We start from the raw sequence: 22472 nt of genomic DNA on the forward strand, positions 1-22472 counted from the left end.
AGTAAACGCAGTTAGGTTCCCAACAATTGCTCAGATGGCGAAAGGTTATTACTTTTTTTAGTCTTTCATAATTTCTTTATAAATTAATGTTGTTACAATTTAATTCTTTGTTGTTATACATATTGGCGATACAAATCTCAAGTGTAGCGTCCGAGTCCGCGTTTAGCACATGTGGTAGAGTTGTAAGTGAGTATCGGACTAGTTTATCGATGTTGATAGTTGAAGCTTTGCTATGCACCCAAGATTGGGTGAGAAAGTCTACAAATCCGATAATTGACAACGTTGATGACATCTTGAATGATGATGATATAGCTTTGGGTAAAAAAAATTACAAGCTTTGTTCTTTTTTTATACAATTATTACTTTTTATTAAATACTAACAACATTTTCATTTGTGTTTATGTAGAGATTGCACAAGCTTTAAATATGTTACATATTGATGACAATGATATGGGGAAGAAGCCAATGGAAGATTAGATTATGAGTTTATGAAGTTTGTTATTTTGATTGATTTTAAAGTTTAAACTATGATTTTTGTTGCTACGGTATTACTTTTGTATGTTTGTGTTAAAATTGTTAACTTTTGTTGGTGAAGTTGAATTATATGTTAGTTGCTTTTATTTGGAAAATTAAGTTTGAAAGTTATAATATTATACATCAATGTAGATTACTTATACTCTATGCAATTAAAGTTGTACCGGTCCAAACGTGTCCAAAAACCGAAAAACTCGGACCCGAACCCGGACACGGACACGATGCATCCGGTCCGATCCATGGTCCACAATTTTCTCCATAAACGGTCCCGTCCAAGAGCCGGTCCGGTCCGGTCTGGTCCAAATGCTCACCCCTAATTCATATGCAAGTTGGATTACTAACATGGAGGACCATTCCTCAACTTCTGGTTGGGTATTCTTGCTTGGGGGAGGTGCCATTTCTTGGGCTTCCAAGAAGCAATCTTGCATTACAAACTCAACAATGGAATTTGAGTTTGTTGTGTTAGCAGCTGCTGGTAAAGAAGCAGAGTGGCTAAGGAATTTGGTCTATGAGATTCCTTTGTGGTCTAAACCGATAGCACCTATTTCAATCTTTGTGATAGTGTTGCCGCTTTGGCTAAAGCATATAGCCAGGATTATAATGGCAAGTCTAGACACCTAGGTGTTAGACATAGTATGATTAGAGAACTAATCATGAATGGTTTGATTTCGGTTGAGTTTGTGAAATCGCAACAAAATTTGGCAGATCACTTGACTAAAGGTCTGACAAGAGACTTAGTGCACAAGTCTGTAATTGGGATGGGATTAAAGTCCATTTAATTCTATAATGATGAGACACCCAATTCCCTCCTAATATAATGTTAGGAGTTGAATTCAATGTGGAAAGCTCATACTTATAGATTGGAACACATGAAGTATTCATCCCAGGTATGTGTTTGGTTCTGCAAGTTAGCTAGGTTGAAGTTTAACTTCTTAATAATTCCTTTGATAAATGTATGTGCAGATACATGGAAAGGAGTTACCTACGTGATTGTCAAGTGTAGCTGTATTTCAAGAGGTTGTGGACTTGACCTTGATACGATCATGAGAGGATTGGGACACACGGCTTTATAATAGTGTCAAGTTGTATTATGCTAGAAATTCAATAAACTAGTATGTATTTTACTTTCTGGTATTCAAATGGGTTGATGGGTTCAATTCTTAGAACACCCTGATTCTCGAGTATTTGCAAGTGTATGATACTAAGTGGAAATTCAATCGTTTCGATATTTTCATTATGTACTAGTTTGGTTTGTTGTTGATAAGGTTATGTTGGTTCAAGGTTTACACTAAAATGGGGGAGGATTGTTGGTGATTTTAGTGTCACCATGTCATCTTAAGTAACTGGAACTAACATGTGAGCTAAGGGGCTTCATGATTTGTACTCTAATACATGTACGGGTTTGTGCGGAGTGCATGCATGTATAAGATCGAGTCAGAAGCCGGTTCAACGACTAGTCGGGGGTTCGGGGGCAGCGCCTCCGGGTCCGGGGTTTTCAAAGGGCAGCGCCCCTTTGGCGGGGTCTAGGGGCAGCACCCCTAGTGGGGTCCAAGGGGCAGATCCCCTGGATGGGGTCCCAAACCTCACCGAATTTTGCATGTGGGAACATAATGGAAAACTCAATTTCTTAAGGGTGATTATGGTAAAACTAACGAAACTCGTTAGTTTTTGGTAGCCCTAATCCGGATTAATATTACTTGCTTCCAAAGCAACTAATGATGTCCCAACCCTAATGAAACCCTAATCGTGTTTAGTATATAAACAACTCTTTCTTTCCAGAAGGGGGTCTTTTTCTGAGCTCTCGTTTTTCATCACACATTCACAGAACCTTTTAGCATATTAACTTACGTTTTTTTGTGCCTAGAAACGTAAGTGTCCACTTGGATTATCCTAGGTTGAATTTCTTGTAACCCATGCATAGGGTAGAAATATCAGTTCAGAAAGTGATATCACGATCCAAGTTGGTATCCAGATCTCCACCACAAACCCTAATATTCCCAACATATCTTTTGTTGAAACTAAGAAAAATTTTAGAAATTCGTAAATAATATATCGTGAATCTTGTTTTATCATATACGTGTGTACAATTAAATTTTGTCAATTTTGGTATTTGGTTTCGTTCCATCCTAATTACTAATTAGAACACCCCTCGAGCTTTTTAATAAAAACCAAGAAGTTTAAAAAAATATGAAATATCCGATATAGTAAAAAAATCACAAATTTTATTTATAAGTTGTATTAGAAATATGAACAAGTTTGAATTTGTAAATTTACAAGGAATACAAAAAAAATCAAATCAAAATCAAATAATAATTCTTTTAATTTTACATAGCTTATTTTTTTTTATTAAATTTCTGAATAAATAAAATATGCAAATGCTCAAACTTTTCATGTATACAATTCAATTGTGTCACAGGCCTTGTTTCAAATGTTCGATCTAGACAATTTCAAGAAACAAATGTTTTAAAAACCGGTTTGAATCAGTCGGTCAAACCGGTATGACCAGGAGTAGAAGAACGGAACGGTTCAATTAGAACTAGTTTATGTCTATTTCTGAACCAAAATGAATCGATCGATTTTTACAAGTATTCAGTTGTATCAGTTAAATTAAATCAGTTGAATCGGTTAAATTATATAAAAACATATGGAAACAAATCATTTTAGATAACAAACTTTTGTGTTTTTTCACGTCTATTTATATTTCCTTCAATAAAAACACATGGTAAATGTTTTGCAATTTTCGAAGCGTACGTATTCATCTAAAACTATATTTTTTTTATGCGTATTATACTTTATTTTCCTTTTTGATGTACGTAGATTGATGTAAAACTTATGGCAATGACGGAACCAAGAATTTTCGTTAGGGGTAGCACCAAAATACCATTCTTATTTTTAAATTTTTTGAATTTTATAACAATGAACTTTCAGTTTTTTAATTTTATAACAATATACTTTCAGTTTTTCAGTCACTCATGGTCAAAATACCATGCAACACCCAAATATAGAGGATTTTGGTTCCACTAACATTAAAAATAAAAGGGAGTTGCATGAAATAATTTTTCAAATAGAACTTACAATAAAATGTGTTTTAAATTTTATCTTACGCAATGATACTTTATATTCACCTCATATTTGGATTTGCAAGTCCTACAACTAATTTTGCTCCTAGACACACACATGTAAACACATTAGGAAACACTTTATTCTATCCAATGAAGTCTTTTACATCATCCAAGGAAATTTATTTAAGATGACTAATTATTGAAGATCAAGTATTCTCTCGAGTAAATTCATGTGTTTTCTTGTATTGAATATTTTAAGCGAAAGACTCAACTGCCAATAATTCTTTTTATAATTAATTCATGTAATTTTATTAGGACTGCTTAATGTTAGGGCTGTAAACAAACTGAACGTTCAACGAACTTTTCATGTATATTTCGGCGGGATGTTCGTTTATTTAATAAATAAATGAATATGAACGCAGATTCCCGTTTGTTTAGTTATACGAACGAACATGTACAATAATCTTGTTCGTTCAATTATGTTCGTGAACGTTCGTTTATGTTGTTCGTTTACATTTGTTTATGTTCGTTCATATTAGTTCTTTTAATGATTATATATGTTTAATTGTATTTAATTATATTACTATATTATATGTTCATTTATGTTCATATATGTTTGTTTATCTCTGTTCATTTATGTTTGTTCGTTTACCATGTTCACGAACATAAACGAACAAACATGAACCGTGCAATTTGTTAACCGAACGAACATGAACAAGAAAATTCATTCGTTTATCCGTTCGTGTTTGTTCATTTGTTCGACTAACTTAAACGAACAAATACGAACAAGCATCGTTCGTGTTCGTTCGATTCGTTTACAACCCTACTTAATGTTCAAGGAGAATCTCAATCCATTTCCAAATAGCAAAAAAAAAAAAGTCATTTAGGCATTCTACCAAACACTTGATATGCACAAATTTACTAAAAATCAAAGTTACTTGTTACTAGTATTGGATATCGGATGGCAAAGAAAATGAGAAAAAAACAAGCACAAACTTTTCAATTAATTTTCAATTTAGCTTTTTGTTGCCATTTATATGGATCGATTTACGATTATTGGGTTCTTCTTACCAATTTCTTAACAGACACATTCTTGAATCTCTCCACATTAATATTTGAAGTAGCATCATACATCATAAACGAGTACCATCCCATTATCCAAAAAAATTGCAGTTCTTGAACAAATCCAAGGGGTAGCACGGGCTACCCCTGACTCTATGCTAGTTCCGCCACTATTATGGTTATGTGTTTTTTAATTTATTTTGATTGATATACAACTTGTATTTATGTGAACCGGCGGTTGAACACTCCCCCTTTTACAGATACTGATTTTATTAAGCAATAATAATAATGTCAAAAATTTTAATGTAGTATACAAAATAATCAAAAAAAAATTATAAACTCTGAGAATCCGTCACCATACCAATTTAACTTAAAACTCAGTTTTTAATATATTGAAAAGGAGTACCATCCCATCATCCAAAAAAATGGAGTTCTTGAACAAATCCAAAGGGTAGCACGGGCTACCCCTAACTCTATGCTAGTTCCGCCACTATTATGGTTATTTGTTTTTTATTTTACTTTGATTGATATACAACTTGTATTTATGTGAACCGATGATCGAACCAGTTGAACATTTACTTTTTTCAGATATTGATTTTATTAAGCAATAATAATAATGTCAGAAATTCTATTGTAGTATACATAATAATAAAAAAAAATTATAAACTCTGGGAACCCGTCACTATACCGATTTAACTTAAAAATCGGTTTTTAAAATATTGAAAATCTTCAATAAGTCTTAATATTTTGATTTAGTTTACGATTTAATCCCAATTTTTATTTTTTGAAAAAAAAAAGTTGTAGCTATTTTATATTTTGGTCAAACTAACGAAAAAATCTTTATTTTTTTAATAGAAAATAACAAATTATCGTATAAAATTAGATAATCACGATTTAACTAAATATTAAGACTTTATCAACATTTCTACAACTAAATTACTTCTTTCTCAAAATAATAATAATAATAATAATGATAATAATAATTAAATAAGTAATTTTTTTGTTTTCTTGATAGAAAAGAAAACAGTCACAGAACACAAATGCTCAAAAAGGTTTCTTTTCCAACATCAAGAAAAAGAAGCATACTTCATTCTTCTCTCACAACGCACATATTCACGTAAACGCAGCGACTTTGATCTGAAATCCGATATCATAATAATGCCGAAGGAGCAAGCAAACTGGTCTCCCTACGACAACAATGGAGGGTATCCTCATTATGCCCTAAATCATCTCCCTTTCTCTCCATAAATGTATCAATTTCTCAATGTCTTCCCTCTTTGGTATGCATCTATGAAAATGTGCAGAACTTGTGTCGCGATTGCCGGTGCGGATTACTGTGTGATTGCAGCCGATACTCGAATGTCCACTGGCTACAGTATTCTCACCCGAGAGTACTCCAAAATCTGTAAATTGTACGACCATTTTCGTTCCAATTTTGTGTTTAATCAACTAATAAGCTTATATGTACTTGTCATGTGAATTTCGTTTCAACTGGTATGCTGAATATCCAAATCCCTGTCTTGATTAATTGTGAATTCGTGGTAGTTTGATCCACTTTAGGGCTTTAGGGTTATCAGAGATTTACACAATCAACACCTTTCTCAAAGAAAGTCATCGTTGTTTGATCCTTTATTTTCAGAGCGGACAAAAGCTTCATGGCTTCTTCAGGATTTCAAGCCGATGTGAAAGCATTGCAGAAGGTCCTGGCCTCTAGACACTCTGTAAGTACTTAGTCTGGATAAAGTGCTGAATAAATAAATTTCCTTTCATTAAGTCAAAAAGAAACATCACTTTTATATGTTTTTCATCTTCAACAGATCTATCAGCATCAGCACAACAAGCAGATGAGTTGCCCTGCAATGGCGCAGCTTTTATCAAACACCCTTTACTACAAACGCTTCTTTCCATACTACGCATTCAATGTTTTAGGTGGACTTGATAGTGAAGGAAAAGGTTGTGTGTTCACATATGATGCTGTTGGATCATATGAAAGAGTTGGATACAGTGCTCAAGGTTCTGGTGCTACACTTATTACTCCCTTTTTGGATAACCAACTTAAATCCCCTAGCCCTCTTCTGTTGCCAGCAAAGGTTTGTTTGGATCGAGTTTTCATACATTTTTTAGTTTTATATAAGTTTGTTTATGATTGTTGTTTTGTGCAGGATGCTGTTACACCACTTTCTGAAGCTGAAGCTATAGATTTGGTGAAGACTTGTTTTGCATCTGCAACAGAAAGAGATATATACACTGTAAGTATCTACACCACATAAATGATGCCTAAGAAAGATTTATAGGATATAATAGGGAAAGGGAAAGTTACGTTAAGTGAAAAAGAAACACTTATCTATATAGCTTAACAGATGAAAAGTTTGTGTATCTTATAGCTTCTTTCTTATGCACATTATACAGGGAGACAAGGTCGAAATCGTAATTTTGAATGCTGATGGTATTCGTCGTGAATACGAGGAACTTCGCAGAGATTAGTCCTTCTTGTGATCAATCATGTTTGATGGTGTTTCATATCTGAGTTCTTGTAATTTACTCTTGATGTTGAATCACTTAAGTTTGCAATCACATAAAACTTGTGTTTTCGCCTTATTGTCTTTCTTGAAAAGTAAACCATTTTTTATTTTTATTTTCTGGCTTTTGGGATGCAAGCTTTTCATGTTTGGGTATGCATCAGCCTTTCAAGAAAATCAATAATCATTACGTGCTATGTTGAATGTTGTTGACAGCTTTGTGTTTTTTTCTATCTGTTATGGAAAGAGAACACATAGGTGAATACAGTTTCTTTTGCTCCACGCTTTGACTGGAAGCATTGTATTTTTTTTTTAACAAAATATAGTTTGGGTGAAACATGACATACGAAAACAAGCCCTCATTTTTCAATCTACATAACCTAACAACAGCAAAAAGTCCTTAAATCTTATTATTTGAAAACAAAAACTATATAATCAAAATAAGGGAGCTCCACATAATCAAGTTCAATGTTAACATGATCAGCAACTGAAGCCTTATTAAAAGTCATCTTCAGAAGTCCATCCCTTTTTCTCTAAAGCCAATCTCAATGCCTACAAAAACAAATATCACCTTAAAATCATGTGATCATTTTGTTGCATAGGGGTTTGTTTTTTAATACACAAATTCAGTATCAAAAGGAGGCTTATTATTACCTTGACTCTCTTTTTGTTGGCATCAGAAACAAATCCAAAACGTGAAGCTGATCGATATTGTACAACTGGTTTCTTCCCAGAAGGAAACCAAAACTCAACATCATCCACAAACTGACACATGTAATGTAAAACCACAAAACCAATTCAACACCATCATTTCAACATATAAGAAAAACACATTTTGTTTTTTCTTTAACTTACCCCTAAAATCGGGCTTTCATACTCCACTCTTATGTAATCATCTTTCTTCTCTACTACCCTTGGTGTGAAGTTGTCTGGTTTTGTTGATTTTATCTGTGATACCCATAAAAATCAACTAAACTCCTAACACACTTGAAATTTGAAGAAAAATAGGCTTGTAAGTTTTACAACTTGGAAATTAATTATCTAACCACATCTACAAGCTCCTCCATTGCCGCTTCTTTGCTCACAGGTTTCTTGCTTCCACGCCCTTCCTTTGGATTATAATTCCTGCATAAATTTTGAAAATTGAAGTAGTTTAATTGATATTCAAAGTCAATGTATGATAACTTAAATGGTAACAAATGATCTTACCAAGGTGGTGCATAGTGGACAAGGTCACTGATATTCTCAGAAGTTGAAATGCAATTGTTAGTTGCAGGGCATAAAGCTAAAGCAGGAGGATTCTTCTGCACGCCAAGATAATTGGGTTTATTTCCACTGCAGCAAACACAAATTAACTCAAAATTTCTCAATTCTAATTCTTTTTCATTTTTGCAATAGCCCCCAAATAATTTCAAAACTCCGAGGGTTTCTCGCATTTTCCATAACTACAAGCACAGCTAATGAAAATCTAATTCAGTCAAAATATCAAGCATTCAATATCAGAACAATGATTTTTCCACAATAGGTACCTAAAGTGAAAGATAGCACCAAGAACTGCAATTTCGCTGCTCCTCAATATAACCTCCCTGAAAAGTGTAAACACCACGCGTTTGGATAAACTAATCCAGAAATTCATCAGCATTCTTAGACTGATGTGAACGAATGAGATGGGTTACCTTCGAGTTACTTGTTCTTGTTGGTCGTCGGAGTTATTGTTCTTCGAAGATGATATGAACCGACGAGACCAATTGATTCTACTTTTTATGACATTTAATTTACCTTTTGGATTAATTGAGCTATTGTTGTTGTACAAATGCTTATAGATGCTTGGTGATGATGGTGCCATAGACGCCATTGCTGCGAGTTTCAGAGTTGGTCCAGTGATGTGTGTGAACCGGAGATGAAGGGATGGTTTCGACTTTCGAGCACCAAAAAGCGTTTAATTACTTTGTTACGAATCCGGCTTATTTCACATGTTCATCGGATACGTTTACTATGAGTACTCTACGCTTATTGATTTGTAATTTACAACTTTTTTTCTTCATAAATCGGTGTAAAAGTATTGAGAGTTGAGATACAAAATTCTTACCCCACAAATTTAACCCTTCAGATAAATTAGTCGATATGTCTAAAACTATGGTTTCGGGTTTTGACTTTTGAACATTTGTAACACTAAAATATACTTTTACAACCCACAAGGCACAAGATGCGTAAAAGGGTCTTTTTTTAAGCATTAATTAAAGCTTTAAATCACATTCAATTAAATGTGTATGCTACAAAAAGTACGTGGGTTTCAGACTCTGTGGAGCTAATTGACTAAATGAACGAATGCTGTTAAAAAAAACGTTTTTTACTTCCATTTTTTCTTTATGGACACCTCACTTTGTGGATATATGTTTTTAATTGGTGCTTAGTCACCATACTTTTTCTACTCATGCCACGTATATACATGTTCACCATTTCCTATCTCAATTTATTCACCGTATGCACATAGGAATCACCAATTCTACACTCTAATCGTTATAGATAATACGATTATATATATATATATATATATATATACATACTAGGTAAATTTAAAGGCCGTCCTAAGGACGGCCCAGGGTCATTTCACAGCTATGTAGGAGCAAGACATTTGTTATTTATTTCAAAAAAAATCATTGTTTAGATTTAATTTTCAGTAGTATATACATATTGCAAAATGAACATATTTATATACAGAATTTTTGATACATAAAAGCAAACAAACGTCGGAGTTCAAACCTCAAATTAGATAGTTTAGTTAATGAACATAATATATTTAATTCAACACTCTTATAGGTATGTTTAGAAGAATTAACTTTGATTCTTTCCATACTACATCCACAAGATTAACATCATACAAGTATACCAACTCATAATTGCTTTGACCAACGACCTTTAATTCATTTACAGCATCAGAAGAAAAAAGAAACTGCTCCCTTCACAAATGGAAAAGCAGTGGTATTCAGACACAATCATAGGAACACATGATAACGCTAACAAATCAAAAGATTATAGATATTACTCATGGACTTGATGCCAATGCTGTCAACAGGAGCTAGAAAATCATTAAGTCATTCAGTATGCATTCCTGACCAGCAGTCTCATATTTGTAGTTTGACTGTTTTCCATCAAGCTCAATGGTCCTTGTCTTAAATTAAAATACTATTTTAAGTGTCACGAGCACACAAATCAAATTTTAATGTTATAGTTAGGTAGATTTCTCAATGTATAACGTCCAAATAAGAAAAACATTAGAAAAAGTACAATGCTATAATTAGACAGAATCTACATACTATAATACATTAATTACAAAATATTTGTGACATCCCCAAAATCTCGGCCAGAAAAGACCAATTTTCATTTATGCTTTTAAAATAAATTCAGAGTTAATCCTTTTGATTTGAAAGAGTTGCGGAATTTGTTCCCAAAAACAAAACATGATAAAACAATGTTTACCAAAGCATTTCATAAAAGAAATGTATTTTTCATTATATAATCAAAACTCGGGGTGTCATGTTCCGATATAGACCAACAAGCATAAACGATAACATTACAAGTCATTCAACAAATATATACATATACAAACTTGTAAACAAAACAAGTTGATGGTTCATCCATCTTACGCCCTTGCGCCACTTCCTGTAATACAAATAAAACTGAGTGGTCAGGCTTGGGAGCCTGGTGAGTATATAGGGTTTTCAACCCACAATAAATAATTAAATTAATTATTATCAACCAACAATAACCCAGTTACCCATTCCCGTTATTCTCACTTTACGTCCCTAATATAACTAACACAAGGGACCTAATCTAAGAATATTTTCATCGGGGTGACAACACATGCTGCGGGGGTTCCTCAGCAATATAAGTCAAATAAGGCAACCATGAGGGGGATGGAATACAGCGAATGAACACCCAAGTTCATTAACACCTACAGGTTATGAGCCTGCTAGCGTTCCACTGGACTGTCTAGAAAAGTCCGTGGTCGTCATCTAAATTCCGCTAGATGACTGGATCAAAACAACAACGAGGCCTCTCATCTGTTTATTACACACCAACTATCTACCCATGTTCTACCCAACATATTAGTAGATAAAAACATACATTTTTATACATATTTTCAAAACCTGTATAGCATGCTTGATCAATACATTTTCCATATAACAGATGAGGCACACACACATAACACGTATTTCATATAGAAATAATCAGATCTGTAAGATAGAAGAAAGTGAATATACATTCACACACATAACAACAAAATATATACACATAACACGTATCTCGTATAAAATACTTCATAATTATACGTCAGGAGAAAGTAACAACGCACTTACACGTATAAACAACAATATACTTAATACACTCAAACCATACTTGTATTATTATTGCGTTTATGAAAGGTAGTATACACTCACTTCATCAGAAGATGATCGGACAGCACTACGACTTGCAAAAGTAGTAATCCTCAGTAGATCTGGAAGATCTCTTCAAAAATCGAACTTCTCGCAGGCAGAGCTTCGGCTCGGAAACCGCACTTCTCGGGATCTTCGGGATCTCAGGACTTGCTTCGGGACTCGGGAATATTACCGGGGCTTCGGGATATTTCTGGCACGCAAATCGAGGCAAAACGGGAGAGAGAATGGAGAAAAATAGCAAAGAAACTCGGCAGCCTCGCATCCTATTTATAGGAGGCTGATGCCTCGGAGTACGCGGGGCGTACGCCTGTACGCGGGGCGTACAGGTCCGAAATCGTAAGCGCATGCGTCATCCGAAGTCCTCGAGTGCGAATGTCGATATCTTCACTGTACGCGGGGCGTACTCCGGATGAGTCCGGTGACTCGTCTTCGGATAAGGTCGGATTTAATAATTAAATTTAATTATTAATTATTTAATAAACTTCGAAAATTCATATCTCCTTCATACGAACTCCGTTTTCGACATTCTTTATATCCACGCGAAGGTGAGACTACGCTCTACAACTTTCGTTTAGGCTCCGTCGGCTAATTTTGAATTTATTTTTATTATTTATTTTTAATAGGCCGGGACAGAAAATTTCGTTATAAATTCCTAACTTCTTCGTTTGACGTCCGTTCTCACCTAACTTTTTATCGCTTTGATACTAACAACGAGATCTACGATTCTCGTTTAGATCACTAAGGCTAAATATCGCTCTAACGTAAATTTCACTTTTTACGTTAATCAGCGTTGTCGGTTCTGTCGCGAAACTTCGACATGTCATAACTTCCTCGTTATAACTCGGATTTCGGCATTCTTTATATCTTCGGAAACCTTGTTTCAACTACTACAACATTACCTAAAGATATAAAGGTTATTTTACACTTAAATTTTGATGCTTATTTTTATTCTTAATTAATCAAACCACATAATTAACCAATTAAACACAAAACACATAATACTCAAATAATACACTTCTATTATTTCAAAACGGGTTACAAAGGTTAACCTAGACTATCACATTGCTAAAAATGGCAAGCCCAGAAACACAGGCGTTACAATTCTCCCCACCTTAGAATGATTCCATCCCCAGAATCACACCTCAACAAACAAATGCGGATAGCGACCCATCATGTCACTCTCCGTCTCCCAGGTGAGATTCGGCCCATTCTTGTGTTTCCATCGGACAAGCACTAATGCGACCATCTTGCGTCGCAACTTCTTAGTCTTTCGGTCAACAATTGCCTCTCGTTCTTCAATCAACCTTTTGTTCTCATCGATTCTCAACTCCGAAAGTGGAATCATATCGGGAACTTCCCCCGTGAACTTTCGTAAATAACACACATGAAAAGTGTTATGAATTCCATTCAGTTCTTCTGGTAGTTCAAGCTTGTAAGCTTGGTTCCCAATTCTCTGAAGAACTTTAAACGGTCCAATAAACCTTGGACTCAACTTTCCCCTTTTACCAAATCGTATAAGTCCCTTCAACGGCGAGACTTTAAGTAAAACCGAATCCCCAACTTCAAAAGTCATCGGTCTTCGCTTTTTATCAGCATAACTCTTTTAACGATCTTGAGCTGCTAACATTCTTTCCCTAATTATTTTCAACTTTTCAGCAGTTTGATGAACCATCTCCGGTCCCATAAATTGCTTTTCCCCAGCCTCAAGCCAACAAGACGGCGTACGACACTTTTGTCCATACAAAGCTTGGTAAGGTGTCATCTTAATGCTCGAGTGAAAACTATTGTTATAGGAAAATTCTACCAATGGTAACTGTTCATCCCAATTACCTAGGAATTCTAAGGTACATGCTCTCAGCATATCTTCAAGTGTTTGTATCGTTCTTTCACTCTGACCATCAGTCTGCGGATGGTAACATGTACTTAAACACAACTTGGTACCCAATTCCTCTTGTAGACTTTTCCAAAATCGTGAGGTGAAACGGCTATCACGATCTGACACAATCGTTAACGGAACACCGTGAAGCCTCACAATTTCCTTTAAGTAAGAATTCGCAAGCTTTTCCATAGACCATTTCTCCCTGGCTGCTATGAAATGCGCACTCTTAGTGAATCGATCGACAACCACCCAAATCATGTCGTGACCACTCTTTGTTCTGGGTAGTTTAGTGACAAAATTCATAGCAATGTCTTCCCACTTACCCATAGGCACAGGTAAAGGTTCTAAACTCCCATACGGTTTCTGATGTTGTGTCTTGACTCTTACACAAGTCACACACTCTGCCACATACTTTGCAACATCAAGCTTCATCGTCGGCCACCAGTAGTAGGGTTTCAGGTCCCTATACATTTTAGTGCTATCGGGATGAATCGAGTACATGGTTTTGTGAGCTTCTTCCATCAGAAGATCTCTGATTCCTCCTATCTTAGGTATCCAAATCCGATCCTGGAACACCTTTAGTCCGTGACTGTTTACACCGAACACCAACGTTTTGCCCAAACGTTCCTCCTTTCGGTCATTCTTTTCGAAAGCTTCCTCTTGAGCTTTCTTTATACTTTCCACAATGGTCGAGACAACTTCAATTCTCAACGCTCTTGGCCTTTTCCTTTCAAGATTGACTTTCCGACTGAGAGCATCAGCAACAACATTAGCTTTATCGGGATGGTAAAGTATCTCACAGTCGTAGTCCTTGAGTAATTCCAGCCAGCGTCGTTACCTCATATTCAATTCCTTCTGATTAAAGAGATATCGGAGACTCTTATGGTCAGTGAAAAGTTTTCACTTCGTGCCATAGAGGTAATGCCTCCATATTTTTAGAGCGAAAACTACCGCTGCCAACTCCAAATCATGAGTCGGGTAGTTCTTTTCATGCTCTTTTAGTTGTCGAGACGCATATGCTATCACCTTTTCTCTTTGGGTCAAAACACAACCCAATCCAACCCCAGACGCATCGTTATAAACAGCAAAATCTTCGACTCCATCGGGTAGAGAAAGTATCGGTGTCTCGCATAGCTTCTTCTTTAGCTTCTCGAATGCTTCTTTATGCTTATCACTCCAAGCATAAGTACCTCCTTTGTGGGTCAAAGCTGTCAATGGAGTAGCAATCGAAGAAAAGTCTTGGATAAACCTTCGGTAATATCCGGGTAATCCAAAAAAGCTTCGGATCTCCGTGGGACATTTCGGTTGTTCCCACTTCATTACAGCTTCAATCTTCGCTGGATCAACCATTATCCCTTCTTGGTTGACCACATGACCCAAGAATTGGACTTCACAAATCCAAAAATCACATTTGGAGAACTTAGCATATAACTTCTCCTTCTTCAAGACTTCTAACACTTCTCGCAAGTGTCTGCCATGCTCCTCCTGGCTTTTCGAGTAAATCAGAATGTCGTCTATGAACATTATCACAGATTAATCAAGAAACGGATTACAAACTCTGTTCATTAAATCCATGAATGCTGCCGGAGCATTGGTTAGTCCAAACGACATAACCAAGAACTCGTAGTGTCCATATCTAGTTCTGAATGCAGTCTTCTCTATATCCTGCTCTCTTACTTTCAGCTGATGATATCTTGACCTAAGATCGATCTTCGAGAAATAGCTCGAACCATGCAATTGATCAAATAGGTCATCAATCCTTGGCAACGGATATATATTCTTTATTGTTTCCTTGTTCAGCTCTCTTTAATCAATGCACATTCTCATACTTCCATCTTTCTTCTTCACGAATAACACCGGAGCTCCCCAGGGTGATGAACTAGGTCTAATGAAACCTTTGTCCAATAACTCTTGAAGTTGCATCATTAGCTCCTTCATCTCCGTCGGTGCTAATCGATAAGGTGCTTTTGCTATTGGCGTGGTTCCTGGTAACAAGTCAATTTGGAACTCCACTTGTCTATCAGGCGGTAATCCAGGAAGATCTTCAGGAAATACTTCCGGATAATCACACACCACAGGAATACTCTGCATCACCTTCTTTTCCTTCTTAACATCAATCACGAATGTTAAATATGATGTACATCCCTTGGTCAAACACTTTCTGGCTTTCACTAGAGAAATGATTCCATAATTTACTCTACGTTTATCTCCATATACCATAAACGATTCCTTCCCTGCGAGTTTACCTTCATTATCTTCTTCTTGCACAATATCTCGGCATCATTGGCACTAAGCCAATCCATTCCCAATACGATGTCGAAACCATTAAGTTTGATAGGCAATAATTCCTCGTGGAACTTATTCCCATTCAGATCGATTAAGATGTTTTTCATATGATGGCTAACAGGTACAAACTTGCCACTAGCAACTTCGACTAATAAAGCATTATCTAGTCTATCAACAGGCAAAGCTAGTTTTCTACCAAATTCATGCGATATAAAGGAGTAGTTGGCTCCAGAATCAAATAAAATTTGGGCAAGCAATTTGTTTACGAGAAAGGTACCTGAAGCGACATCAGCTTCATCTTTAGTAGCTTCCAGTGTCATCTGAATGCTCTCGCCTTCGGCTTTGGTGGAATGTTGGGCTTAGCTGCCTCCTTCTTCTTCGAACAGTCTTTCAAAATGTGCCCCTCTTCATTACAACCAAAACACATTCTTTTGTTGTTCGGACATTCGTTAGCAAAATTTCCAAGCTTCCCACACTTGTAGCAGGTCATATCCTCGCTACATTTTCCAAAGTGCTTTTTCTTACACTTTTCACACCACTTCGCTTCTCCTCCTTTTCCCCCACCAAACCTTTTCGAATCAGATTTCGAAAATTTGCATTTCTTACCGGAACCAGATGCCCCCTCAAATTTCCTCTTCTCACCAACCTCAACCTTGTTGGTGGTTCTCCCCTTTATCATGTTCTCAACAGACTTGGTAACCCAGATAGCTGCCTCTAGAGTATGTGTCTGACGTACTGGCACCTCATACTCCCATGGGAGTCCCTTCGCATACCGGTCCACCTTTGTCAGCTCGTCTGGAACGATACGCAAGGCAAACTCCATCTTATCGGTGAAGTTATTGGTGTATTCATCAACTGACATGCTGCCTTTCGTTAGTGTCAGAAACTTGTTCTCTAGCTCTAATAGATTTTGAGCCAAGCAGAACTTGCGTTTGAACTGCACCAAGAATTCTGCCCATGTCAATTGCAGTGGCTCATTTGGGCTTAAAGTCTTCCCTAGAGTATTCCACCAACGAACGGCTCCACCTCGGAACTGACGCACTGCATAGATAGTCTGCAACTTGCCTCTGCAGCCACAAGTCATGAAGGCCAATTCCATTTCTGAAATCCAATCCATAACTCCAATCGGATCCTCCTTTCCATTGAAGGTCGATGGTTTGCAAGTTAGAAAGTCCTTGTACTTGCATCCTATTCCATCATTTCTTCCATCATTGTTATCTCGCCTAACTATCGGTGGGTTGGCTTGACCAACTGATCCACTGAAGTTTCCACCTTCCGAGTGCCCTTCATTCAATTCAGGCTCTTCCACACGAATTTACAGTTCTTCATGATTCTGTTGAAGCAACCGTCTAGTTTCATCCATATGACGATCCAACATTGTTTGAATCATCATTTGTACACCATCCATTGTTATTGGCTCAGGTGCTGCTGCTACGACAGGTCTTTGCTCAATCACTGGTGGTTAATTCCGGTTTTCATCAGCATTTCCAACTCCACTTCTTGTTCTCATCATTTTTGATCTACACACCGAATAAGGTGAAATTAGATCCTTACTCACGATAGATATTCAAATCATCATTATCACTCCGAAACGTTTACATGCAAGTTCTAATATCGTAGACGTACGCTTAGAATCCTACACACATAAAGTTTCTAGATCCGGTCGGCAACAGACCATAGATCCGAACAATATAATATCATATATGGCAACATATAACATTTAGCACATAACGCATTTTAGGCAACTTTCCTAAAATAAACTAGTGCTCGTGTCTAAAATATAGCAGACACACATCTCAAAATTTCACTTAGCATTCTAAGTTTAAGTCTAGAAATCCTAAAAATTCATAGTTCGCTTAAACTAATGCTCTGATACCAACTGTGACATCCCCAAAATCTCGGCCAGAAAAGACCGATTTTCATATATGCTTTTAAAATAAATTCAGAGTTAATCCTTTTGATTTGAAAGAGTTGCGGAATTTGTTCCCAAAAACAAAACATGATAAAACAATGTTTACCAAAGCATTTCATAAAAGAAATGTATTTTTCATTATATAATCAAAACTCGGGGTGTCATGTTCCGATATAGACCAACAAGCATAAACGATAACATTACAAGTCATTCAACAAATATATACATATACAGACTTGTAAACAAAACAACTTGATGGCTCATCCATCTTACGCCCTTGCGCCACTTCCTGTAATACAAATAAAACTGAGTGGTCAGGCTTGGGAGCCTGGTGAGTATATAGGGTTTTCAACCCACAATAAATAATTAAATTAATTATTATCAACCAACAATAACCCAGTTACCCATTCCCGTTATTCTCACTTTACGTCCCTAATATAACTAACACAAGGGACCTAATCTAAGAATATTTTCATCGGGGTGACAACACATGCTGCGGGGGTTCCTCAGCAATATAAGTCAAATAAGGCAACCATGAGGGGGATGGAATACAGCGAATGAACACCCAAGTTCATTAACACCTACAGGTTATGAGCCTGCTAGCGTTCCACTGGACTGTCTAGAAAAGTCCGTGGTCGTCATCTAAATTCCGCTAGATGACTGGATCAAAACAACAACGAGGCCTCTCATCTGTTTATTACACACCAACTATCTACCCATGTTCTACCCAACATATTAGTAGATAAAAACATACATTTTTATACATATTTTCAAAACCTGTATAGCATGCTTGATCAATACATTTTCCATATAACAGATGAGGCACACACACATAACACGTATTTCATATAGAAATAATCAGATCTGTAAGATAGAAGAAAGTGAATATACATTCACACACATAACAACAAAATATATACACATAACACGTATCTCGTATAAAATACTTCATAATTATACGTCAGGAGAAAGTAACAACGCACTTACACGTATAAACAACAATATACTTAATACACTCAAACCATACTTGTATTATTATTGCGTTTATGAAAGGTAGTATACACTCACTTCATCAGAAGATGATCGGACAGCACTACGACTTGCAAAAGTAGTAATCCTCAGTAGATCTGGAAGATCTCTTCAAAAATCGAACTTCTCGCAGGCAGAGCTTCGGCTCGGAAACCGCACTTCTCGGGATCTTCGGGATCTCAGGACTTGCTTCGGGACTCGGGAATATTACCGGGGCTTCGGGATATTTCTGGCACGCAAATCGAGGCAAAACGGGAGAGAGAATGGAGAAAAATAGCAAAGAAACTCGGCAGCCTCGCATCCTATTTATAGGAGGCTGATGCCTCGGAGTACGCGGGGCGTACAGGTCCGAAATCGTAAGCGCATGCGTCATCCGAAGTCCTCGAGTGCGAATGTCGATATCTTCACTGTACGCGGGGCGTACTCCGGATGAGTCCGGTGACTCGTCTTCGGATAAGGTCGGATTTAATAATTAAATTTAATTATTAATTATTTAATAAACTTCGAAAATTCATATCTCCTTCATACGAACTCCGTTTTCGACGTTCTTTATATCCACGCGAAGGTGAGACTACGCTCTACAACTTTCGTTTAGGCTCCGTCGGCTAATTTTGAATTTATTTTTATTATTTATTTTTAATAGGCCGGGACAGAAAATTTCGTTATAAATTCCTAACTTCTTCGTTTGACGTCCGTTCTCACCTAACTTTTTATCGCTTTGATACTAACAACGAGATCTACGATTCTCGTTTAGATCACTAAGGCTAAATATCTCTCTAACGTAAATTTCACTTTTTACGTTAATCAGCGTTGTCGGTTCTGTCGCGAAACTTCGACAAGTCATAACTTCCTCGTTATAACTCGGATTTCGGCATTCTTTATATCTTCGGAAACCTTGTTTCAACTACTACAACATTACCTAAAGATATCAAGTTTATTTTACACTTAAATTTTGACGCTTATTTTTATTCTTAATTAATCAAACCACATAATTAAGCAATTAAGCACAAAACACATAATACTCAAATAATACACTTCTGTTATTTCAAAACGGGTTACAAAGGTTAACCTAGACTATCACATTGCTAAAAATGGCAAGCCCAGAAACACAGGCGTTACAATATTTACCTTCATAATCATGAGAAGGTCTTCATCAACCACTGGTGAATAAGTAAATTAAGGAGAATCATGAGGTTCCAAATTTCTTCCTATTAAAACAATAAGAAAGGGTCGTGAAATATGGTATCACAAAGTTACCTCTAAAACCTAATATAACAACTCAAAATGGCTAAATTTGAAAAAAAGATTGAAGTTTTTTTTGTTTGATTGGAAAAAAATACTTAATGTTTACTACTAAAAAAGAACTGCTTATGGTCAAGAACCTGTCGGAAAAATACAAACGAAAAAAAAAAGTACATAGAGTAGTTAACGGTACCATTTCAAAACACTTCTAGCAGTTTCATTTATATTGTCATTTTAAGTCCTGCATTCATATAATACAAAAAATAGGTTAATATTTAAGAACAAAGATGATGGAATAGAATTGATAAAACTTAAACCGGATCTTGAGATAGTCACACATTTTCTTAACCATATTCTACTTCTCTATATTTAGAAAAATGGCATTGCTTATGTATTCATTTATATAACAGACCATGTGACTTATAGCATCATCAGAAGGAGAAATCGGATAATCTATCTTGCAAACCAGTGTTACAAGTGTAAGCACTGTCAGATTCTAGAAGATATGATTCAGGGGTGTGCATCTCCTTTTTTACTATGATGTTTGATCTTTGGGATTGATATCAATTTTTAAAAAAAAATGGGATTTACTTGATATTTTACCAACTCAATTTCTTTCCTGTTTGAGGTTATGAATGTATTTGTGATGAATATATCATCATTACTTGTTTCTACAACTAATCCAGTACAGAGTTTTCATCTTTACTTACTAAACAAATATTACCATACAAAAATTTGAGATAGAAAAAAAATTAAGAACCTTGACATAGCTAGAAGAGAAATGTATACGGTTCAACTGAAACTATGGTAGAGTTTGGGTGAGAGCAAGAGGAAGAAGGTTAAAAGTTGGACTTTTGGTGGACTTTGAACACTAAAGGCCATTCTCTTCAACCTGATCTCCATTCTTCTCAATTAATGGATATGAAGTTATGCCAGTACAAAGATTGTCACTCTCATGATGGTTAGGATTATATGTCAACTGCAAAAGAGGCACTGTAAATCCATCATGAGAGTGGCAATCAACAATTAGAAATTTAACATTTCTAATATAATTTGTGGGTTTGATCCAACTTGAACCTAAATTAAATTCACAATGCCAAAAAAAACACAAAAAGAGAATCTCATGTTAAATTAGAGAGGAAAGGGATTGAATAATGAATTACAGCAATCGTAAATAAGTAAATACTTACATACAACATTAGAACCCTTTGATCCCATCTCTTCCTGTATCTCAATCCGTGACACGATTGTACCTTTAATAAAGGAAAGAAGACACTAAAAAAGGCAAATGGGATTCTGGCCAGCCAGAATGGCAGATATGTCAAATCTGCAGCTTGATTATAGTCGGTGGCAAGTGTTCTTTCAAATTAGCTGGAGGTGGCGATGCAGAGGGAAAGAAAAGCACGAAGTCTACCTTTTTTCAAATCTTGACGATGTACTTGGGAGAATTCCTAATTGGGGAAAACATCAGCAGAGAAATGAGATGCTAAAATCCTTAATCGGTGCATCATAAAAGAACAAAATTTAAAGGAAATTAAAAAACAAAAAAAACATTGGAATTGAAAGAAGAATTATTACCTTTAATCGGTAGCCAAGAACCAAAAAGCCCTAAAATCAAAACTAGAGATCATTTGGAAATCGGTCTTAGAACAACACCATGCACAAATTCATGCTGCAAAGAAACACCAGTTTCAAAATCAAACAAAGATGATACATGAAGAACTACAGAAATCGAAGTTTTCTGATGCTAGTATCTAGGAGAGAGAAAAGAAGGTGGTGATGGCTGTGGTGCGGTGCTAGCCGAGAGAGTTGAACATCGACATTTTAGGGTTAGAGAGGAGAGCGTTAAAGGATATCGCTGGAAGAGAGAATTACCTGAAGAAGAAATCCAATGTTTGGAACCACCATCGCTCATTAAGAAATAAATAGAGAAACAATAACAAAAAATGCTAAAAATCCCCAATTTCACATGAATAGAATAGGAATGAGAGAGGGAGGATCAGTTCGAGTGAAAGAGGGAGCTTAATAAACTCATCGGGCAAGTGACCTACTCAAAAATCAAAAACTGAAATCGTTTCCAAAGAAAAAGGAAGAACATAGGAGGGGATGTCGCCTGAGCTTTAAATTCTAGTCGATTACCAGTGAGGTATAGAAAAAGAGAGAAAAGAGGAGTCTTGAAGAAGGAATTAAAAGCGGTGGAAAAGATGTATGGTGGGATATATGTGTTAAAATTTAAAAATATGATGGAGGATTGAGACGGTGGGATACATGTGTGAGATTTAAAAAAATCCAGTAGCGACCAAAAAAAAAAAGAAAATATGGTGAAATACCTCAAAATTCCAACAAAATTCCTCAAAAATCCAAAGAAAATCTACATTAATTCTTAGAAACCCACTTTCCTTAACTTTTAGAAAAGGTGATTTACTTATAAATATAATATATATATATATATATATATATATATATAGAGAGAGAGAGAGAAAGAAAGAGAGAGAGAGAGAGAGG

General features: G+C 35.9%; 2 protein-coding genes and 1 long non-coding RNA gene across 5 annotated transcripts; 1 reads left to right on the forward strand and 2 right to left on the reverse strand.

Moving 5' to 3' along the window:
• The first annotated feature begins 5688 nt into the window (after positions 1–5688).
• Positions 5689–7293, forward strand: LOC145041868 (proteasome subunit beta type-1). The gene is made up of 6 exons (XM_078990075.1): positions 5689–5863; positions 5963–6070; positions 6298–6379; positions 6476–6748; positions 6821–6907; positions 7068–7293. Exons 1-6 carry the CDS (start codon positions 5817–5819, stop codon positions 7140–7142), a joined length of 672 nt encoding a protein of 223 aa, XP_078846201.1. The 5' UTR covers positions 5689–5816; the 3' UTR covers positions 7143–7293.
• A 230-nt stretch (positions 7294–7523) lies between these two features.
• On the reverse strand, positions 7524–9137 carry LOC145041867 (DUF1499 family protein). Its single transcript, XM_078990074.1, has 7 exons — positions 8854–9137; positions 8707–8763; positions 8387–8512; positions 8224–8302; positions 8033–8125; positions 7832–7942; positions 7524–7729 (listed from the first exon to the last, which is right to left on the reverse strand). Exons 1-7 carry the CDS (start codon positions 9030–9032, stop codon positions 7676–7678), a joined length of 699 nt encoding a protein of 232 aa, XP_078846200.1. The 5' UTR covers positions 9033–9137; the 3' UTR covers positions 7524–7675.
• Positions 9138–17912: 8775 nt separating this feature from the next.
• On the reverse strand, positions 17913–22186 carry LOC145041869 (uncharacterized). 3 transcript variants are annotated; one of them, XR_013680455.1, is made up of 7 exons: positions 21843–22186; positions 21546–21639; positions 21158–21418; positions 20728–21044; positions 20161–20208; positions 19854–19933; positions 17913–17985 (listed from the first exon to the last, which is right to left on the reverse strand). It is a non-coding gene; the product is annotated as an uncharacterized LOC145041869 (long non-coding RNA). The 3 variants fall into 3 exon arrangements; XR_013680454.1 differs by lacking the exon at positions 17913–17985 and having other exon boundaries at positions 19742–19933; XR_013680453.1 differs by lacking the exon at positions 17913–17985 and having other exon boundaries at positions 19742–20208.
• Positions 22187–22472: the final 286 nt, after the last annotated feature.

The sequence above is a fragment of the Lactuca saligna genome, chromosome 4 (assembly GCF_052625555.1).
Source record: "Lactuca saligna cultivar CGN05327 chromosome 4, ASM5262555v1, whole genome shotgun sequence".
NCBI classification, from domain to species: Eukaryota; Viridiplantae; Streptophyta; class Magnoliopsida; order Asterales; family Asteraceae; genus Lactuca; species Lactuca saligna.